The following is a 16,903-nucleotide window of genomic DNA, read 5'->3' as shown; positions in this document are numbered from 1 at the left end:
AATCACAAAATTATACCCAAAAAATAAGATTCAGGTACTCGGGCAGAAATAGTTTGACCATTACCGGGGGTTTGAATTAAGTTAGCATACTAATAGCGACCCTTCTTACGATACACGATCCTTAAGTAGAGATTTTATTAAGGTGCACATTCTGTTTCTGGAAAAATACCAAGAAAAATTTTAATTTTTTTCTACAAAAAATTTATACAAACCATATTCAAAGAAAACACTTTTTTACCGGATTAAAGCTATGTATTATTGTAAACTTATAATTATTTAACATAATATCATCTTTTTCTACAGCTGTGATACTTTTTTGACATTCAACACCTTTTGTCTTCAGTCACCGTGACCACGCACGCTGTTAGGCACGCGATACGTCGGATAAATTTCAAATTATGTTAAATAATTATAAGTTTACAATAATACATAGATTCAATCCAGAAAAAAGTGTTTTCTTTAAATGCATAAAAGCTATGTTAATAAAAGACAATACTACAAACCATATTTCTTTAATAAAAACAAAAACATTCTTCACTTAAAACCATTTAAAATGTTATTGTTTTAAAACAAATTACCGGACGAAGCTTTACATATACTAGCTATAACAAGATTATAAAATAAACATTATTTGGTAAAAGTGTATTTTCATAATCTTTTATCTAATACTATTTGATACTATTGTAAAAATCAAATAAAACAAATTAACTTTATATCTAGTTTTAGTATAATAACTATACATTTTAAAGACAGTTTTATGTCATGGTGTAAAAACTGTAGTTTTAGCTTTTACATCCTAAAAATTGCATTGTCAACTGACTTAAGTATAAATGAAGAAAAATTTAATGTTCATTCATTCATTCAATGATTTCGAAGTGTATTATGTATTTTGCGGTAATTATTGAAAACTCAAAGAGTAACAAATCTTATATATATTAAAGTATATTTCTTTGTTTCAGGTGGTGACAAAGTGAACTAAGATGTAGTGATAATGTTAACAATAGTGATGTGATTAGTTTTATCGGTAAAATGGATTGGCGGGCTGTGTTAGTGCTGTTATCTATATTTGGTTGTGTCATTTCACAAAATTGTAGAGGAGAGGAGGAAGAGAGGCCCAGGGCTTGTGAGAACGTTTGCGATGAGAAAGGACAATGTAAAATACGAGCGGCGCTTCTTTTGCCAAAGAACACGACATTCTACGCTTCCTTACCCGTGGTAAGTTTATATCGTCCGAGGTATAATATATGTATATATATGGTATTGGTTGGTTGGTCTTACATTGGAGGCATGGGCTTAGTATCACACATTCTATGAGCTGTTTCATTCATGCTACATATATAAAAATACGAATACTATTTTAATTCTAAAAGTAATTCTATTTTAAAATAAAACTTATGTATAGACTCTGTTCAGACTCGTATTGAAAATAAAAAATCTGCCCGGCCAAAAAGTTTGTCATCTCTGGAATCACCAAAAATAATAGCTGTCAGAATTCTACGGAATTAAATCAACGCATATGGGATACACATCTTCTGAAATAGTCAAAGAGAGGCAATTAACTCCAAGAGAGGCTATCAAATTCCATGTGAAGTGAAATTATCAATGGATCAGATGTGTCGCAGGGGACGAGTTAACTTTTTATCTTGTCAGAATTAATTCTATTAAAAAGCATACGATACCATACCTTCTGGCAGTGAGAGTGTCCATGGGCGGCGGTGTCACCTAGCATCAGGGGATTAGACTAGACTATCAATTAATCGTGATAATTTATTCTAAACTATCATAATATCTGAACACCTCACTGAATTTGATAGTTCTATGCAATAAATTGTAGCTTCCAAATTTTATTTCTTTAACAAATAAAACCTCAATTTATTGAGGTTTTATTGAATGAAATGACAAATATTTTGGGTACTATCATAGATTATTTTAGGTTGAAAAATATGTCGTAAAAATATAAATGCTTGTATCGGAATATTTTTCTTTATTGTGTATGCCTTCAAATGTAAGGAAAGTATTGAAACTGTGTAACCAAAACCTATATAAAATACAAAACAATACTAATATTGATTATTATTTAATCTAAATCTTATATATTTTTATTTAAATAAATAAGTATTATTAGTGCTCATAACAAATACATAGATAAAATTTACGATCCCAAATAGAGTCCTATTATTACTGCTCACTAATATCAAAAGTTAATATAATTAAAAATGTTTCATGTTTAGTCATCATGTAAACAAATAAGTTATATAAAGCGCGAAGCTCTGTTAATACAAATTCCAATGTCACTTTTATTGTTATAATGTAGACGTTGAATTATTTAATCTGGAATTAAATTATAATTCATTGAAGCTTAATGAGTTCACTGGTTTGTGAAAGCTTTGTCATCGAATCTGAAGAGATTAATTATTCTATAATAATCAAAGGTTTCGCCTTACGAATGTTTTTTTTTATAATTTCGTGTAATAATTTTTCGTTGTATTAAGCTTATGACGTTATTAAATTTATTTTTATTTATTAAAAAACTCAAGCAATCTTTGGTATTTTTCATCAGTTTCACCGAAATGTAAGAAAAGGTACGATTTGCTATTAAAACACCCAAATCGCTTTTATCGTGTTTACATAATTTTAGGAATTTTCTAATTTTGGTCCCAGTCTGATCCCAATATGGGGATATGGATAGAACATTATCAAATAAAAATAAAGAAATATGTTCTTCACATATGGTTTCAAAATGTGTAATTATTTTGACAATTATACATTATTATTATTTAAACTAATACATAACCATTGCTATGATTACTATTAATGTTGTATTCTTTATATTGACTATGGTGTAAAACTGATTAAAATAAAACATTGACATAATTTTTATTTTATATAATTGGACTCTCTGCCCTTAAAGAAGTTGGATTAGATTGTATTCATTTATATTCGTTCTGCAATAAATATTGTATGGGAATATTAAGTCATAAATATGATAAGTAAATATGGACTCAAAATCTTATAGAAGTTTTATTTAATAGAAAACTTATTCACGCCTTGGGAGTAGGTAAGTTTTGTGTAAATAAATATTATAATATCATCAACAAGTTTCAAGTATATGTTGAGAACTCTTACCCATGAGGGTCGATATAAATAATTTTCAAGAGAACTCATCTTAAAATGTTAATAAAATTTGCGTATAAATTAATTTACGAAATTAGATAAATTGGTAGCTTCATCAACGTGATAAAGGTATAAAAATATCCGACTTTACATCGGTCTCTATACTGTAATAATCTATAATTTATATTGAGATCGGTATCTTGGGGATTTTTTACAAAATTTCCATTCATATAAATAATTAATAATATGTACACACTACACAGATTAAGATATCATTTATTCAACTCATCAAAATTCATTCATTTAGTTTATTTATTTGAGTTGTGTAATTTAGTTTGAATTTCTCTGTTCTCTGATTGTTTATGGTAACTTCAATTTGTATTATAACGTTGTTTTCTCCTTTTTACTTTACAGATAAATAGACACAAAAATTCTTGAACTATTTAACTTTCATCAGTATTATTTCATTAGATCGTCCATTTGGAGAGATATTTGTATTGCTTCTTATGTATATTTTTTCCTTTGTTTATTATAAGTACCGGGATGAGCGAGATTTGCTCGGTATTTGTTATTATTTATAAATTGTGTTTTTTGGAAATTATATTTAAGTACGAATTACATACTAATAAAGTGATGAAATATCAATATAATTATCTTTATTCGATAATTATATTCAATATTCATATTTAAGTTTTTATTTGACTGACATCTTTAAACGCAAAGCAATTCTATGTTTAAGTTGATAAAACACGAATAAAATGACATTTTCTAGAAATTATTCCGATTTATCGCCCCTGAAACCCCCCGTGGGTTTAATAATACTAAATTTCATGAAAATCGTTGGAGCCGATTCCGAGATTCCAATATATAAATATAAGAATTGCTCGTTTAAAGATATAACATATTAGTTTCATACCATTTTTTTACCTTACCATAGGAATCATTAAAAGCCTAGACTCTAACGAACCAGAGAGTTAATAATGAAAATATTGACAGATGAAATTAGCTCTAAATGTATTATTTCAGGTGGAGCCGGTCCTTGATCTTGCAGTTCAATCGCAGGCCATTCGAAATGCATTCCCACCGTGGCTCGATTTCGAATGGACGACCTATGACGTCACAGATTGTGATGCTGCCTACGCGGTCATATCCGCCATAGATGCCTACAATGACTGCGCGCACGTGTTCTTTGGTCCAGCCTGTGATTTTGCTCTTGGTGAGTTGAAATTTACAAAAATAAATGCTTACCGATATTACACGTACAGACATAATTGTTAAAAGGTTTTTAGATATAAATATTTGACGACACAATTAAACAGAGCCCGTTGGGGTGTGCCAAATACAGTTCAGGCCGGCGTTCACACTATTACTATTTGTAATATTAAATATTGTATTGTTAAAATATATCTATATATTTATTTATTTCTTAATATATGCTAAAAACACAGACAGCGTTGTGTTATATTTACAATATTTTTCTTTGATTTACCAATTTCGGTCAATGAAGGTTTCGGTTAATGTACGTAGCCTGTACATTTTTTCTTTGTTTTATAAGGGAAGTGATTACCTAAATCATTGAAGTTGCCCCGAGTTTAGCCAGATGCAGGCCGTCTCTTTATAAATTAGCATTGCATTTAGTATTAATTAAGAGCACAGTGTTGGCCCAGTGCCTTCAGCGTGCGACTCTCATACCTGAGGTCGTAGGTTCGATCCCGGCTGTGCACCAATGGACTTTCTTCTTATGTGCGCATTTAACATTTGTTTGAATGGTGAAGGGAAACATCGTGAGAAAACCAAAATCTCTTACACCCAAAAAGTCGCCGACGTGTGTGATTTAAAAATGAACATGAAACAGATTCAAAAATCTGAGGCCAATACCTAAAGAGGTTGTAGCGCTACTGATTTATTTTTATTTTATTAAGAATAAATAGCATACAATTATTAGACAAAAAATAATTATTTTGTTATACGTGGGTAGCATTAAATGGCGTTCATTATATTTTAATATTTTTTAAAGAACCTTCTTGAGCCAGGAACCCTACTATTCTAGTGACTGTACTATTTAGCTATGTACTGAATAACTGCTCCCTGAACGTCTCCCTCGTTTGTATGATGTTTGAAAAGTTGTATCATTAGTCAGGGCCAAACTTAAGTTCCAAAATATGTTCCATTTAATTGCTATTTCGTGTTAACTCTGTTTCGTCTTAAAACTGTCTTAAATGTTCATAACATCTTCAATGAAGGCATTTATATAGTATTTTATGAAAACACTATTTCTTTCCATATTCCGTTGATTGGTTTAAGTTTGGTTGAGTAAGGTTATGTATACTTTCCTTGGGTAGAATGCCTAGCGAACCCCGAGGGCCCATCTTAAGGGAGTGTGATGGGCTGAGGTGTTTTTAGTGGGTAGGGTCTCGCTACCCCTCTGAATAGCAGAGGGTTTTGAGTGTAGATCCAGCCCCATAGTCCCCGCGTCACGTTTGATATTCTTGATGCGGGCCTGCAGTAGTGCATTTCCACCTCATTAAAAAAAAAAGGTTATGTATACTTTGGTCATGCTACATACTGTCTTTTGTTTGATAGAGTACAACATTTTTTTGCCAATATCTTTTCCAGATTTACGTGTTTATTTATGAAAGTTCTACTCATACATTTTTACACATATATAAAGTTTTGCAAGCTAATACACAATTTCAGTTAAAATTGTAGCATTAATTTATGAGTTATTTCGAATACTGACTCGTAACGCATCGGTGCTACGAAGTGAACACTTTTAATTAGTGATTTGATAAAATACTAAATTATTAAAATTTATATGACGTATTTTATAGAACATTAATAATAACAACATCAAAATAAAAATCAGCTACAACTGCTTTTCATAGATAGTTCTATGTATTTCTTCGAGAATTTGATCTGAAATAACGAAGTATTTTATATATAAATGTATTCAAACTATTTTGGCTATGATAAGGGGATATTTATTCTACTTAAAATAAGATAAGAATTGTTCCAGGTTAATTGCTTAGAAGTCAAGTCTTATTAATTTATTACGTTGTGATAAAGGAATCTTAAACCTTTTTGAAATAAATCTCTCATTAAAAACTCATTTATTTTAAAACAAACTTACAGGAGCACAATACAAATAATTTGAAGGATACAATATTTTTTAATAGAACCTCTATTTATGGAGAACATGATAGAAAATAATGCTAAGCAGAGTGCAGATATAACTAAACTTTGCAAAAGCTAACTAAACTCTTGGTTCGGTAGCGTCGTGGTCATTAAGGAAACATCTGGATCCGACTATCTGTGTCCACTATTTTCTGTTCAGGGCTTCTCTTATTACAGGATTAACGTTATTCGGGACACAAAAATAGACATTGATAAGTAATGCTTTTTTAATTATTTGCCAATTATTATTATTCACAGTGCCTAGTTTTACGATATTTCAGTTTGTGTTGCCACGGTTATGTTCATGAATACTATTTGAATATACACATTTTTAGCAATATAAAAATACCAAATGTGTATTTTAAAATTATTTTAGGGTAATGACGTTATCTTTAGGAGAGTTTATTGCCCGTTCTTGCCTTCCGTTTTACGCCCTTGATGTGAAACCTCGCAATAAATGTAAAATTAGAAGCCATTCACATATATTTAATTTTTGACGTTCATAAGTGTACATTGTGTTATATATGAATACTTATATGAATAAATGATTTTGAATGGAATTGAATTAAGCTATACGCCAAGTATATTTTTTTGAAGGGATCTAAATAAACTTGTCTGTGATAGACTAGAATAAATAAAGTTAGCAAAGTCAACGTGTAGTCTACCAGATAATGTTGACTTTGAGTAATATTATATTAATTATATCTAAACATGTGTATAACACGATAAAAGCACTCCATTATGGTACCGTGTCTAGTTACTGTATGAAGGGAACACACGATACTTTGAAAGGCCGGAACCAGGAAAGAGCGTTTTCTTGAATAACTTTATAAGTATAGAATGTCATAATTTGTAGCTTATACGTACGCCTATGTTAGGTAACACTTGTGATTTTCTATGTTCGATTGCAATTGATGCTCGTTATTTTATTTACGCAAAGCATAAATAATCTGTCTTCTTTATCAATGTTTCAACAATTTTTTCTTTTCAATTTCTTTTTCAACTATTTTGAATTACTAGGCTTAGGTTATAACTTATTCTTAAATTACAAGTTCTTTCACTACTTAAGTTTAATAGTAATTAATAATAATTAAGTTTAATAAAATAGACAACGAAAAGATCGCTTGATACAATATGAATTTCTTATTTTACAATTTTAAAAATTACTCAAAAGCATCAGTTGGTTGATATCGGCAAGGAGGAAGGCAAAATCCGTGCAAACCTACCCGCTGGTGACCAAGGCTCGATTCCCACGGGTCTCCCGATGACAGCTGTAGAAAGTTTCCCCATAATTGTTTTAAATATACCATAATTCGGGATATATCATTACCAAGACATTGGTACCATACATCGACGCGACATTTAGGAATAAATAATACGACTGAGATTAAATATACTTTTAAATTAAATAAAAAGAAACCTTTGATATACAAAAACTAAATCGGTAAGTATTGGTCTCTTATTGTTAATTTAAGCTAGAAGCTAAGAATAAATCTTTAGGTGTCACTTAATTGATAAAGGCGTTAACAATTTGATTTGCAGCTCATAATGATTGGTAAAATTCAAAGTACTTCTTGACTGGAAGACAAAGGAGAAGTGGTGGTTGTAGAACGTAGGGGAGTGGACATACCTGGTGCATATCTTCCAAGGAACTGTTGTAGACTAGCTAAAGGTCAAAGTCAAGTTTATTTACAGAATTTACTACTTATTTTTAAAATAAGGGAAAGCAAAAACAATTATCTATCCAAAGACACTCATTCATTGTCTTTGAATCAAATTACTACTACAATTTGAAACTAGGTCTATAGTCTGCGTAAATTTATTTGTGACGCTTAAAGTCAGTGAAGTATTGTTATACTTAAGTATCAACTCAATGAAGTGACAATAGATGTAAACATCGTTAAATCGGGCCAAGGTTTTCGTCTGAGTCATTTTATTTTCCAACACTTGATCAACGAAGGAACAAACACGTATATAAGTTAAGAGGAATCATTTTTTAGGGTTTATGAGCTTATTGAACAAATAGACGGTCTATTTTGGTTTATACTTAAGATTCCCCGTTTCTGTCAGGGGTTGGTATAATTAGCAGCTTATTGTACTTAAATAAAATTTTAACTGACTTTAAAAAACACTATGGATTAATATTTTTGAAGTAAAACTTTTTTAGGCGCATGAGAGTAAATTTTTTACGGATGAAACGTCACGAAGATGTGCAGCGTTTTTGTCGAGGAAAAGGGAGAGAATGATTGAAAGAGTGAGAAAGGGAGATCGTTTAGTAGTTACAAATTAGAACTTTAGATGGCAATTCTGTCGCATAACGTCTTTGCAGTAAACTCAGATTATTTATTTATTTATATTATCATTAACACGTATACTGTGTGTAAACAGTGTGAAAAAGATATAAAAATACATGGAGTGCTCATATACTGTACATGATTATTTATTGGGCTCTTACCTTAGTAATAATTAATTTACAAAGAAGTTACACTTCTGACATGTGTACTTTGTACGCATGCACTTATTAATAAATATGTATAATTGTAATCTTTTAGGTACCTACACACTTTTTTCTTTTCGTTTCTTTTTCTTTATGCGGCGATGAAAAGAGAGTTCTTTGTTTGAAGAGATTATTCTTTTATCAATACAAGGCAAATAATTTGACTATTACCAATCTTATCTATCTGAATTTGAATGGCTTTGAAACGTCGCGGATTACGCAAAAATACGTTCGAAATATCTCAGTCGATTTCTGTCAAAACAATTGAATAGCGATACTGAATAAATGAGAAGGGAGACTAAATAATTCAATAAAATAAAAAAGAATCTTCTCTAAGATTTATTTCGGTATTTTGTTGATTTTATATATTCTTAGCTTCGGACGGGATTCGATTGAAAGGTCTGCGTCATCAAATTCACCTTTATACATAACAAATAATAGGATGGTAGTATTTACTTAATGATTTCACGGCTAGACGTTAAGTTTTTGGGATTTACAATACTCAAATCAAATCAAAATTTATTTATTCAATTTAGATGCGACTTAGGGCATGCTTATGAATGTGAAAAACGTTTACAAAATTCGCGAAAGAGCAAAGCCTTGTTCTGAGAAGAACGGGCAAGAAACTCAGCAAGTTTTACCCTCCCTCTACTTACAATAATTCAACATTTACCATTACGTACATACAAAGACGCTAAGACATAGTTTAGAGATTTTTATGTCTTCGCTTAGACATATACTTTTACAAGGCCTATATACCTAGTTAAGTCTAGTTGTTTAAGAAAGTAAAGCTAGTTTCAATTTATTTTAAAATAAGTTCGTGTGTCCTTTTAAGATTTAAAATAAAACGTTCAATGAATGCTGCGCGGTATAAATTTGGAACTGCTTCGTTCGGTAAGAGAAGTCGATTGTGCTAATATTAAATAACGAACGACAACAAGATATAATTATCAAATACTCTGCTGGGCAAAATAGTACTTATTATTACGTTATAATGCTTAATATTGCGTGATACCCCTTGCCTGTAATCATCTGCCCTTTAATCTCTTTGTGCAAAAGTAACTTATTAAATTGTTTGCGTTTCCTTCCTTTATTGTCAGGTCGTAATTGGAATCCTATTAATAATATTTACCTTTTAAGTATTTTATGGCTTAGTTTCATAATGTTAACGGCTTTGAATTTCGTTATAATCGTAATATAGAAAAATCTCCTGTCACGATGTTTGTCCGCGATGGACTCCTAAACTACTGAACCGATTTTAAATTAAATTGGCACACCGTGAGCAGTCTGGTCCAACTTAAGAGATAGGATAGCTTAGATCTTTAATTATACATGCAATTTTTTTTTATTGCAATTTTTTGTTTATGATTTGATACAATTCTAACAGATGGCGCTGTGATGTGTGATGCGCTGTTAAAAGTACCTTTTATAAGTGCTCCTACCGTTTCCCTTGAATAGTTACTATAATGTAATATAACAAATACCTTAGCCACAGCAACGCTTGGCCGAGTCTGCTAGTGTTTTGTATATTTAGGTTGATCGTACTCTCTTAGTAGATATAGTTAGAGAGGCCTTCGCAAAGTTTGAATTATATTTACTGCCAACAACAATTAAATGGCCATGCGTTCCAATTTTACATTCAGATTGCTTCGGTTTTTTCATCATTTTCATTTCATAGAATTCCCTCTGCTCTAGGCACAGGAATTCTAGTTTTTTAGAAAAAGCCGTGTTCATTCGATATATAGAAAATAATGTAGCTCTGCATGTACATTTGAAGGCATCACTTTAGAGTGGCATGTTTTAGCCCCACCGCTAATGGTGCTCGGATTATTACATAAAAGATAACGTCTACATTAGCAGTAGGCTTGAAGCCTGTATGAGCTACTATACTTATACGTTTTTAATAGATATTTCAATATGAATTACTTAACGGGTAGAACCAACACGTTTACCGCTATTTGATGGCGGTATCCCGTAGCTTTTATTTTATGACGTTCATTTCAGGCAGCATACTAAATTTATTAATCGTAAATATTCGTTGCCTATACTATTTATAAATGATTATTTATATTTGACCTATAATACGGAAAGTAAAACACATAGTTATAAAAGGATTTCATTTCAGAAAATACATATACATTTTCGTATTCGATATTTTTTACTTGCATTTGCAATATTTTTCCAAGTACCTTTCGTACTTTGTTTCATTTTATTGTACTTAATGTATGTATATACAATGTCAATGTATATACAATGACCTATTGTACCTGTTCCGGTCCGGTGGTGGAGAGGCTGGCTATCTGTCAGTCAGGTCTCCTGTTACAGAGACCAGTCTCTCACATACACTTTCAAATGTTATCTTAGTTTTAATCGTTGTAACCTTGTATGTATATATGAGAGAAGAAAACAAAGATTATTATTATTATTACTTAATGAATGCATGGTTCGATAATTGGATATATATGGAATACATTTTTAGAATACTTTCTATACATGTAATAGTTTATATGTATTCGACTAATTCTCCATAATTACTGTTTTATTTGCTGATTTCCTGCTATATTTGAATTCGAATTAAAATAATGTTTTAAATTAAAGTGTGATCAAAAGATTAAATATTGTTTCTGATCCACTTATAAATTTTAACACATGAAGTTTAGACAGCTTTTCATACATCCTTACCTTGCAACATTTACCGGATAAGGAGAAAAAATACGATACTTAAATTGCATATCCTGATACAAATTTATATCCACATATTTTTAGTAACATTACGTTTGAACTAGAATAATATCAACAATGAACATAGTGTGTTAATAATTCATAAAATGCACAATATAATATTGAATCTGTATGGTACAATATATTATACGTATAATAAGATATAAGTATTTTTATGTAAATTGACAGTATTTACAATTTTTTTATTGAATTGAATTAGAAATTGAATTCGAATTAAAATAATGTTTTAAATTAAAGTGTGTTTCAAAGATGGTTAAACTATTTCGTAAAGTAGCATTGTAAATAGCAGTGGTGCAAAAATGGAAACGGTAATATTGTTTCTACATTTATAATATTCTTTGAGGAGGGACTTTATATGGTTTATTTTATTACTCATATATGCATCCGAGCTTTTACAAGCAATGACACTAAAGTCGAGTAGTATGAATATGCGATATTGCAAGAGTTGAAATTGAAGCGAGATACAAAAATAAAAGATATATCTTAGAACGATTGCCAGGAACTGTATATTTGTGTCCATATAAAAAATATTATAGGTATGAAAATATAGTGATGGATTGTAAACTGGGTTTGAAGATTACTCTTTTTAGTTTGTTCTATACTTTAAACAAGAAATAAATCCAATTTTACTCACATTGTGTTTCTGACGTAGCTATCTTTGTAATTTCCACAGAAGATTATTATTATATTATACCAACAAGCTTTCGTTCGTTTTAATTTCATTCACATCAAATTGCGCCGTCTGTGCTTCAAAAAACTTTGACAGGAACAAGGCAAGCCAATTTCCGTTAAAGAATAACTGACAACCTTTAGATATATTTAATAACAATTTCGTATAGCAAAAAAAAACAATAATTTTATGTTAATAATTTACTACGTATTTACCATTTACATAGTAGTTATTGTGAAGAAAATCAAGATAAATAAATTAGAATAAAAATAAAAATAGCCTTTATTCGAGTTTCCTAAAGTTACAATACCTAAAGGTACAAAACTCCAAGTCATTTCAGTTTTCACTAGTACACCTCCGACAGTGAAGGACTCCTCCCAATTCTTCCCCTTGTCTTGTAATATATTTATACTTGTTATCACCAATATCGCAGTTTCGAAAGCAGTGTTAATGTCTGAGGTCCAATTTGAACTTCAACTGTGCAGCATGTGAAATGTTTATTATTATAAATATATTATATATATATAAACTAGCGGATCCGACAGACGTTGTCCTGTCTATACGTCTTTAATTTGAAAATTTCAAACTTTTTTTAATAAAATAAAATAAAACATTCTGGACCATTTTGATGAAAATTATTATTCAAATGTTATGACAATATCTAACGATCCAGCACATGGTCTACAATAACACAATGATAACAAAACTTTTTTTTAATTTGATCGCAGTGCTAACTCTCGGGACAGACTAAAATTAAAATTCGAATATTATTTAAAATTTGACAGTGCGATGGTAGCGCCGTCTGTCGGATCCAATGTAAAACATTCCAAAATCAACAACTATTAATTAATTTAAAAAATCATTGTCCAGCGGACAAAATTGTGAATCTAAACCATTCTCGAATCTCCACGAACACACACAAAAAATTTCATCAAAATTGGTCCAGTCGTTTAGGAGGAGTTCAGTCACATACACACGCACACAAGAAATATATATATTAAGATTTTCCTATCTTAACAGTTACAACTGTGCAATGGATTTCTCCATGGGCATATTTAGGGTGATGTAAATCTAAGCAGCACTTGCTAAGTGCGGTAAGCCGAACTGAAGATGATGTAGGCGTGAGAAATTATTAGTGACGTAAATCTATACAGACCAGAGTTCTGTGTATTACTCGTGCTTGCGTGAGGAACAAAAGAACGTCAACGAGTAAGCAAATCAGATCGAAATTATGGAGATGTGCAGATATTTTAAATGAATGTTATTTGAAATAGGAAGAACACATAGCTTATAACTCAGTTCGATCAATAGACCGTTCGTATTTCATCTACGAAAACCGATTGCGAATAAATTGTCTGATCCTAAACAAACGCAAAGTATTCGCGCGGGTGAAAGGTTTTTTGCGTCTCACGGCATTAGGCGAATGGCAAATACTCGATAGCCTTTGTCAAATATTCGAAATTTGATATAAAATGTTATAGTCGAACAAAACTGAGTACAAATAGTTTATTCAGTCCACGACTTTGAAGTCAGTGTGTAGTATTTTCCGATAACTTTCTATTGGAAAATATCTTCAGAATCTCTGACCCTCATTTTATAATAAGCACATAAATTGTTCAGTCTTATTCTAATATTAAATCAGCTGTGATTTTATTACGTTTAAACAATTTAAGGAACTTTTAATAAACAAGAGAATAACAATATGGAAGATATAAAAAAAATTGTTTCACTCAAATGTAATAAATTAAATCGGGCGTTTCACTTATACATATGGCTTATACAACTTTTCATACATTCTAACCTTGCGATCTTTACCGGATAAAGGGTAAAAATTCGATAATTAAATTACATCCTGATAGAAAATACTATTCACATAGCACGTACACTACGGTTCAACTAGAATAATGTTAACGATCAATATGGTGAGGCAATAATAAAAGGCATTATACATATATAATGTGATAAATCTGCATTGTATGTTATAATAAGAGTTAAGTCATTTTTTGTAAATTTACAGTATTTTCATAATGTAAAATTCATTTAATTTTATATTAAAAAATGGGTGCTTTTACTAGTGTATACACATAAGAAGTGAAACTTCTTTATGACCTTATTTTTCGAAAAATTATCTACATGCAACTTTACTGAAAGTGTAAAGGGCTTTTATTATGATAGACATACGAATACAAATAATGCAATTATTTCATTTAACCTTCTTACTACTAACATTATTATAGAATTTCATTAATTGTAGTAGAATTATTACTATTATTGTTTTCGTTATTATATATTTTTTTATAAATGGCTAATGGTAACTCATGTGTAAAATATATTGTTTACATTATACAAAATTTTATAACCGAGTAAAAACTCTATTATTATATTATTTTGAAGTGAAACTTCTTTAGAATCGTTGTGATTTCAAACCGGATGCAACGGAAAAGCGACAGTAAAAAGAGACAGAAACATTAATTCATATGATTTAACGTGGGAGAAAATGAGATAGATAAACTTCTTTCGAATCGTCGTGATTTCAAACCGGATGCAGCGGTAAAGAGAGACAGAAACATCAATTCATCATATGATTTAACGTGGGAGAAAATGAGATAGGAGGCATTATACAGCCTCTATTTACTGCCGCTTTTTTTTTGATCGAATTTCAAACTTTCGTTGTTTTAGTTTTTGTCAAATTAAAGATTTATATTAAACTTATAAATTAAAATGTATAATTAAAATATACTGTTTTTAAAGAACACACACATTTAGATAGTGGAAAATGATTAATTTATATTTGTTTTTGAAGGTTTCACTTCTACCATGTGTGAATTGCACAAATGTTTTTTTTAGAAATTAAATTATATACACATAGAATTAGGTTCCTCTAACCTGGCTAGAGGAAAGAGATTAAGTAATAATGGCATTGAGGGTGTCCATGGGCGGCGGTATCACTTAACATCAGGTGAGCCTCCTGCCCGTTTGCCCCCTGTTCTATAAAAAAAAAAAATATATAGATATTTTAAAATACGTGTCTGTTGTTTGAATATGTGAAGTGAATGATTGGCGTTATGGTTGCAGTTTCATACAGAAGTCGCAGCGAACTAGCTTACTTAGCCGTTCAATGAATAGCCTAGCCGTTTAACTAGCGGCCTGAAAGATATTCAATAAACCAGCCAGCAAGAAATATTATATTTAATAAACTTGCTGGCTCTTTTATATCTGTCAAATAATGTATACGACATTATTTGACCGATATAAAAGAGATGAAACATCTTAATATATATATTTCTTGTGTGCGTGTGTATGTGACTGAACTCCTCCTAAACGACTGGACCGATTTAGACGAAATTTTTTGTGTGTGTTCAAGGGGATCTGGGAATGGTTTAGATTCACAATTTTGTCCGCTGGACAATGTTTTTTTAAATAATTTTCAATTTATTAGTTGTTGTTGATTTTGGAATGTTTTACATTGGATCCGACAGACGGCGCTACCATCGCAGTGTCAAATTTTAAATAATATTCGAATTTTAATTTTAGTCTGTCCGGAAATTTAAAAAAAGTTTTGTTATCATTGTGTTATATCGTGTGTGACCGTGTGCTGGATCGTTAGATATTGTCATAACATTTGAATAATAATTTTCATCAAAATGGCTTATTAAAAATTGAAATTTTGAAATTAAAGACGTGTAGACAGGACAACGTCTGTCGGATCCGCTAGTATGATATAAAAATAGTTCTTTCAAAATTGAATTACTTGAGTGGAATTAACAGTATTATTACATTATAGTATTGTCACTACACTCTGATTGTACTTATTGTTTTTCATGAAAATTTGGAAAACACCATACAAGTTGTGATTTGCCGACGAGTTTTGAGTTTGAGAGTGGTAGAAATTGGAATTCCAATAAATTGAATACAAATCATTTGCCTAGCTGTTTGATCAACTGACTGAACATCTTTCAGGCCGCTAGTTAAACGGCGCCATTAATTCAAACGGCCAGGCTGTAAATTGAACGGCTAATTAAGCTAGTTGCCTGCGACATATATATTGTTACCAATATGATTTAAAAGAACTGATTGGATATTTTTCATTAATTTCTTTAATACTTTATAATTTTTATATTTTTAATATTTCTTTAATAATTTTAATACATTGTCATATATTTGACTGTTTCCGCTTAGACTGATAAAACGTCGAAGATGGAAATTAAACAGCTGAAAAATAGAAATTTTTGCGAAAATGCCTTGCGTATAAATTTACCAAGGGCAAAATTAACGAGCATATTATTTAATAGGTCATCGGGTTTTCTCATTATAATAATAATTTCTTCTAGAGCGATCGGATGTATCTAATTCTTCGTTTCGTAAACTAATAACAAGGTACAAGCCTACTTTATTTTGTAGCTTGGTAAAGTTGATAAAACAAACTACGTACGTCTTAGAAGTCTTGCGCCCGTACCTTATAATAACTAGCGATACTGATCCGTACAATTTTGATGTATTTTTGGCAATACCTGTATGACTGATGTTGTATTCTTGAGATAATATCTCATTAAAGTTAGGATCGCCATCACGATTGTACTAGTGTTGAATAGTCTATATGAACAAAATCTATACTCCTATTATTATTTTTTTGCTTGAAGCTTGTAAGAAGTCTGTTCATTGCCCGGGTTACGCGATTTCATACACACTCAAATAATAGCTTGCCA

At 30.6% G+C, this 16,903-nt stretch overlaps 1 protein-coding gene across 3 annotated transcripts in view; it reads left to right on the top strand.

Moving 5' to 3' along the window:
• The window catches only part of LOC111000259 (atrial natriuretic peptide receptor 1), a 119,799-nt gene that overhangs the window by 19,291 nt on the left and 83,605 nt on the right, over positions 1-16,903 (top strand). For all 3 annotated transcript variants that reach the window (XM_045631147.1, XM_045631145.1, XM_045631146.1), the window contains exons 2-3: positions 960-1,215; positions 4,141-4,330. In XM_045631147.1, the coding sequence (XP_045487103.1) occupies positions 1,030-1,215; positions 4,141-4,330 (376 nt within the window). In that variant the 5' untranslated portion in view covers positions 960-1,029. The remainder of the gene's footprint in view (positions 1-959; positions 1,216-4,140; positions 4,331-16,903) is intronic.

The sequence above is a fragment of the Pieris rapae genome, chromosome 14 (genome assembly GCF_905147795.1).
Source record: "Pieris rapae chromosome 14, ilPieRapa1.1, whole genome shotgun sequence".
Lineage (NCBI taxonomy): Eukaryota > Metazoa > Arthropoda > Insecta > Lepidoptera > Pieridae > Pieris > Pieris rapae.
This window is presented reverse-complemented; position numbering and strand designations above follow the sequence as displayed.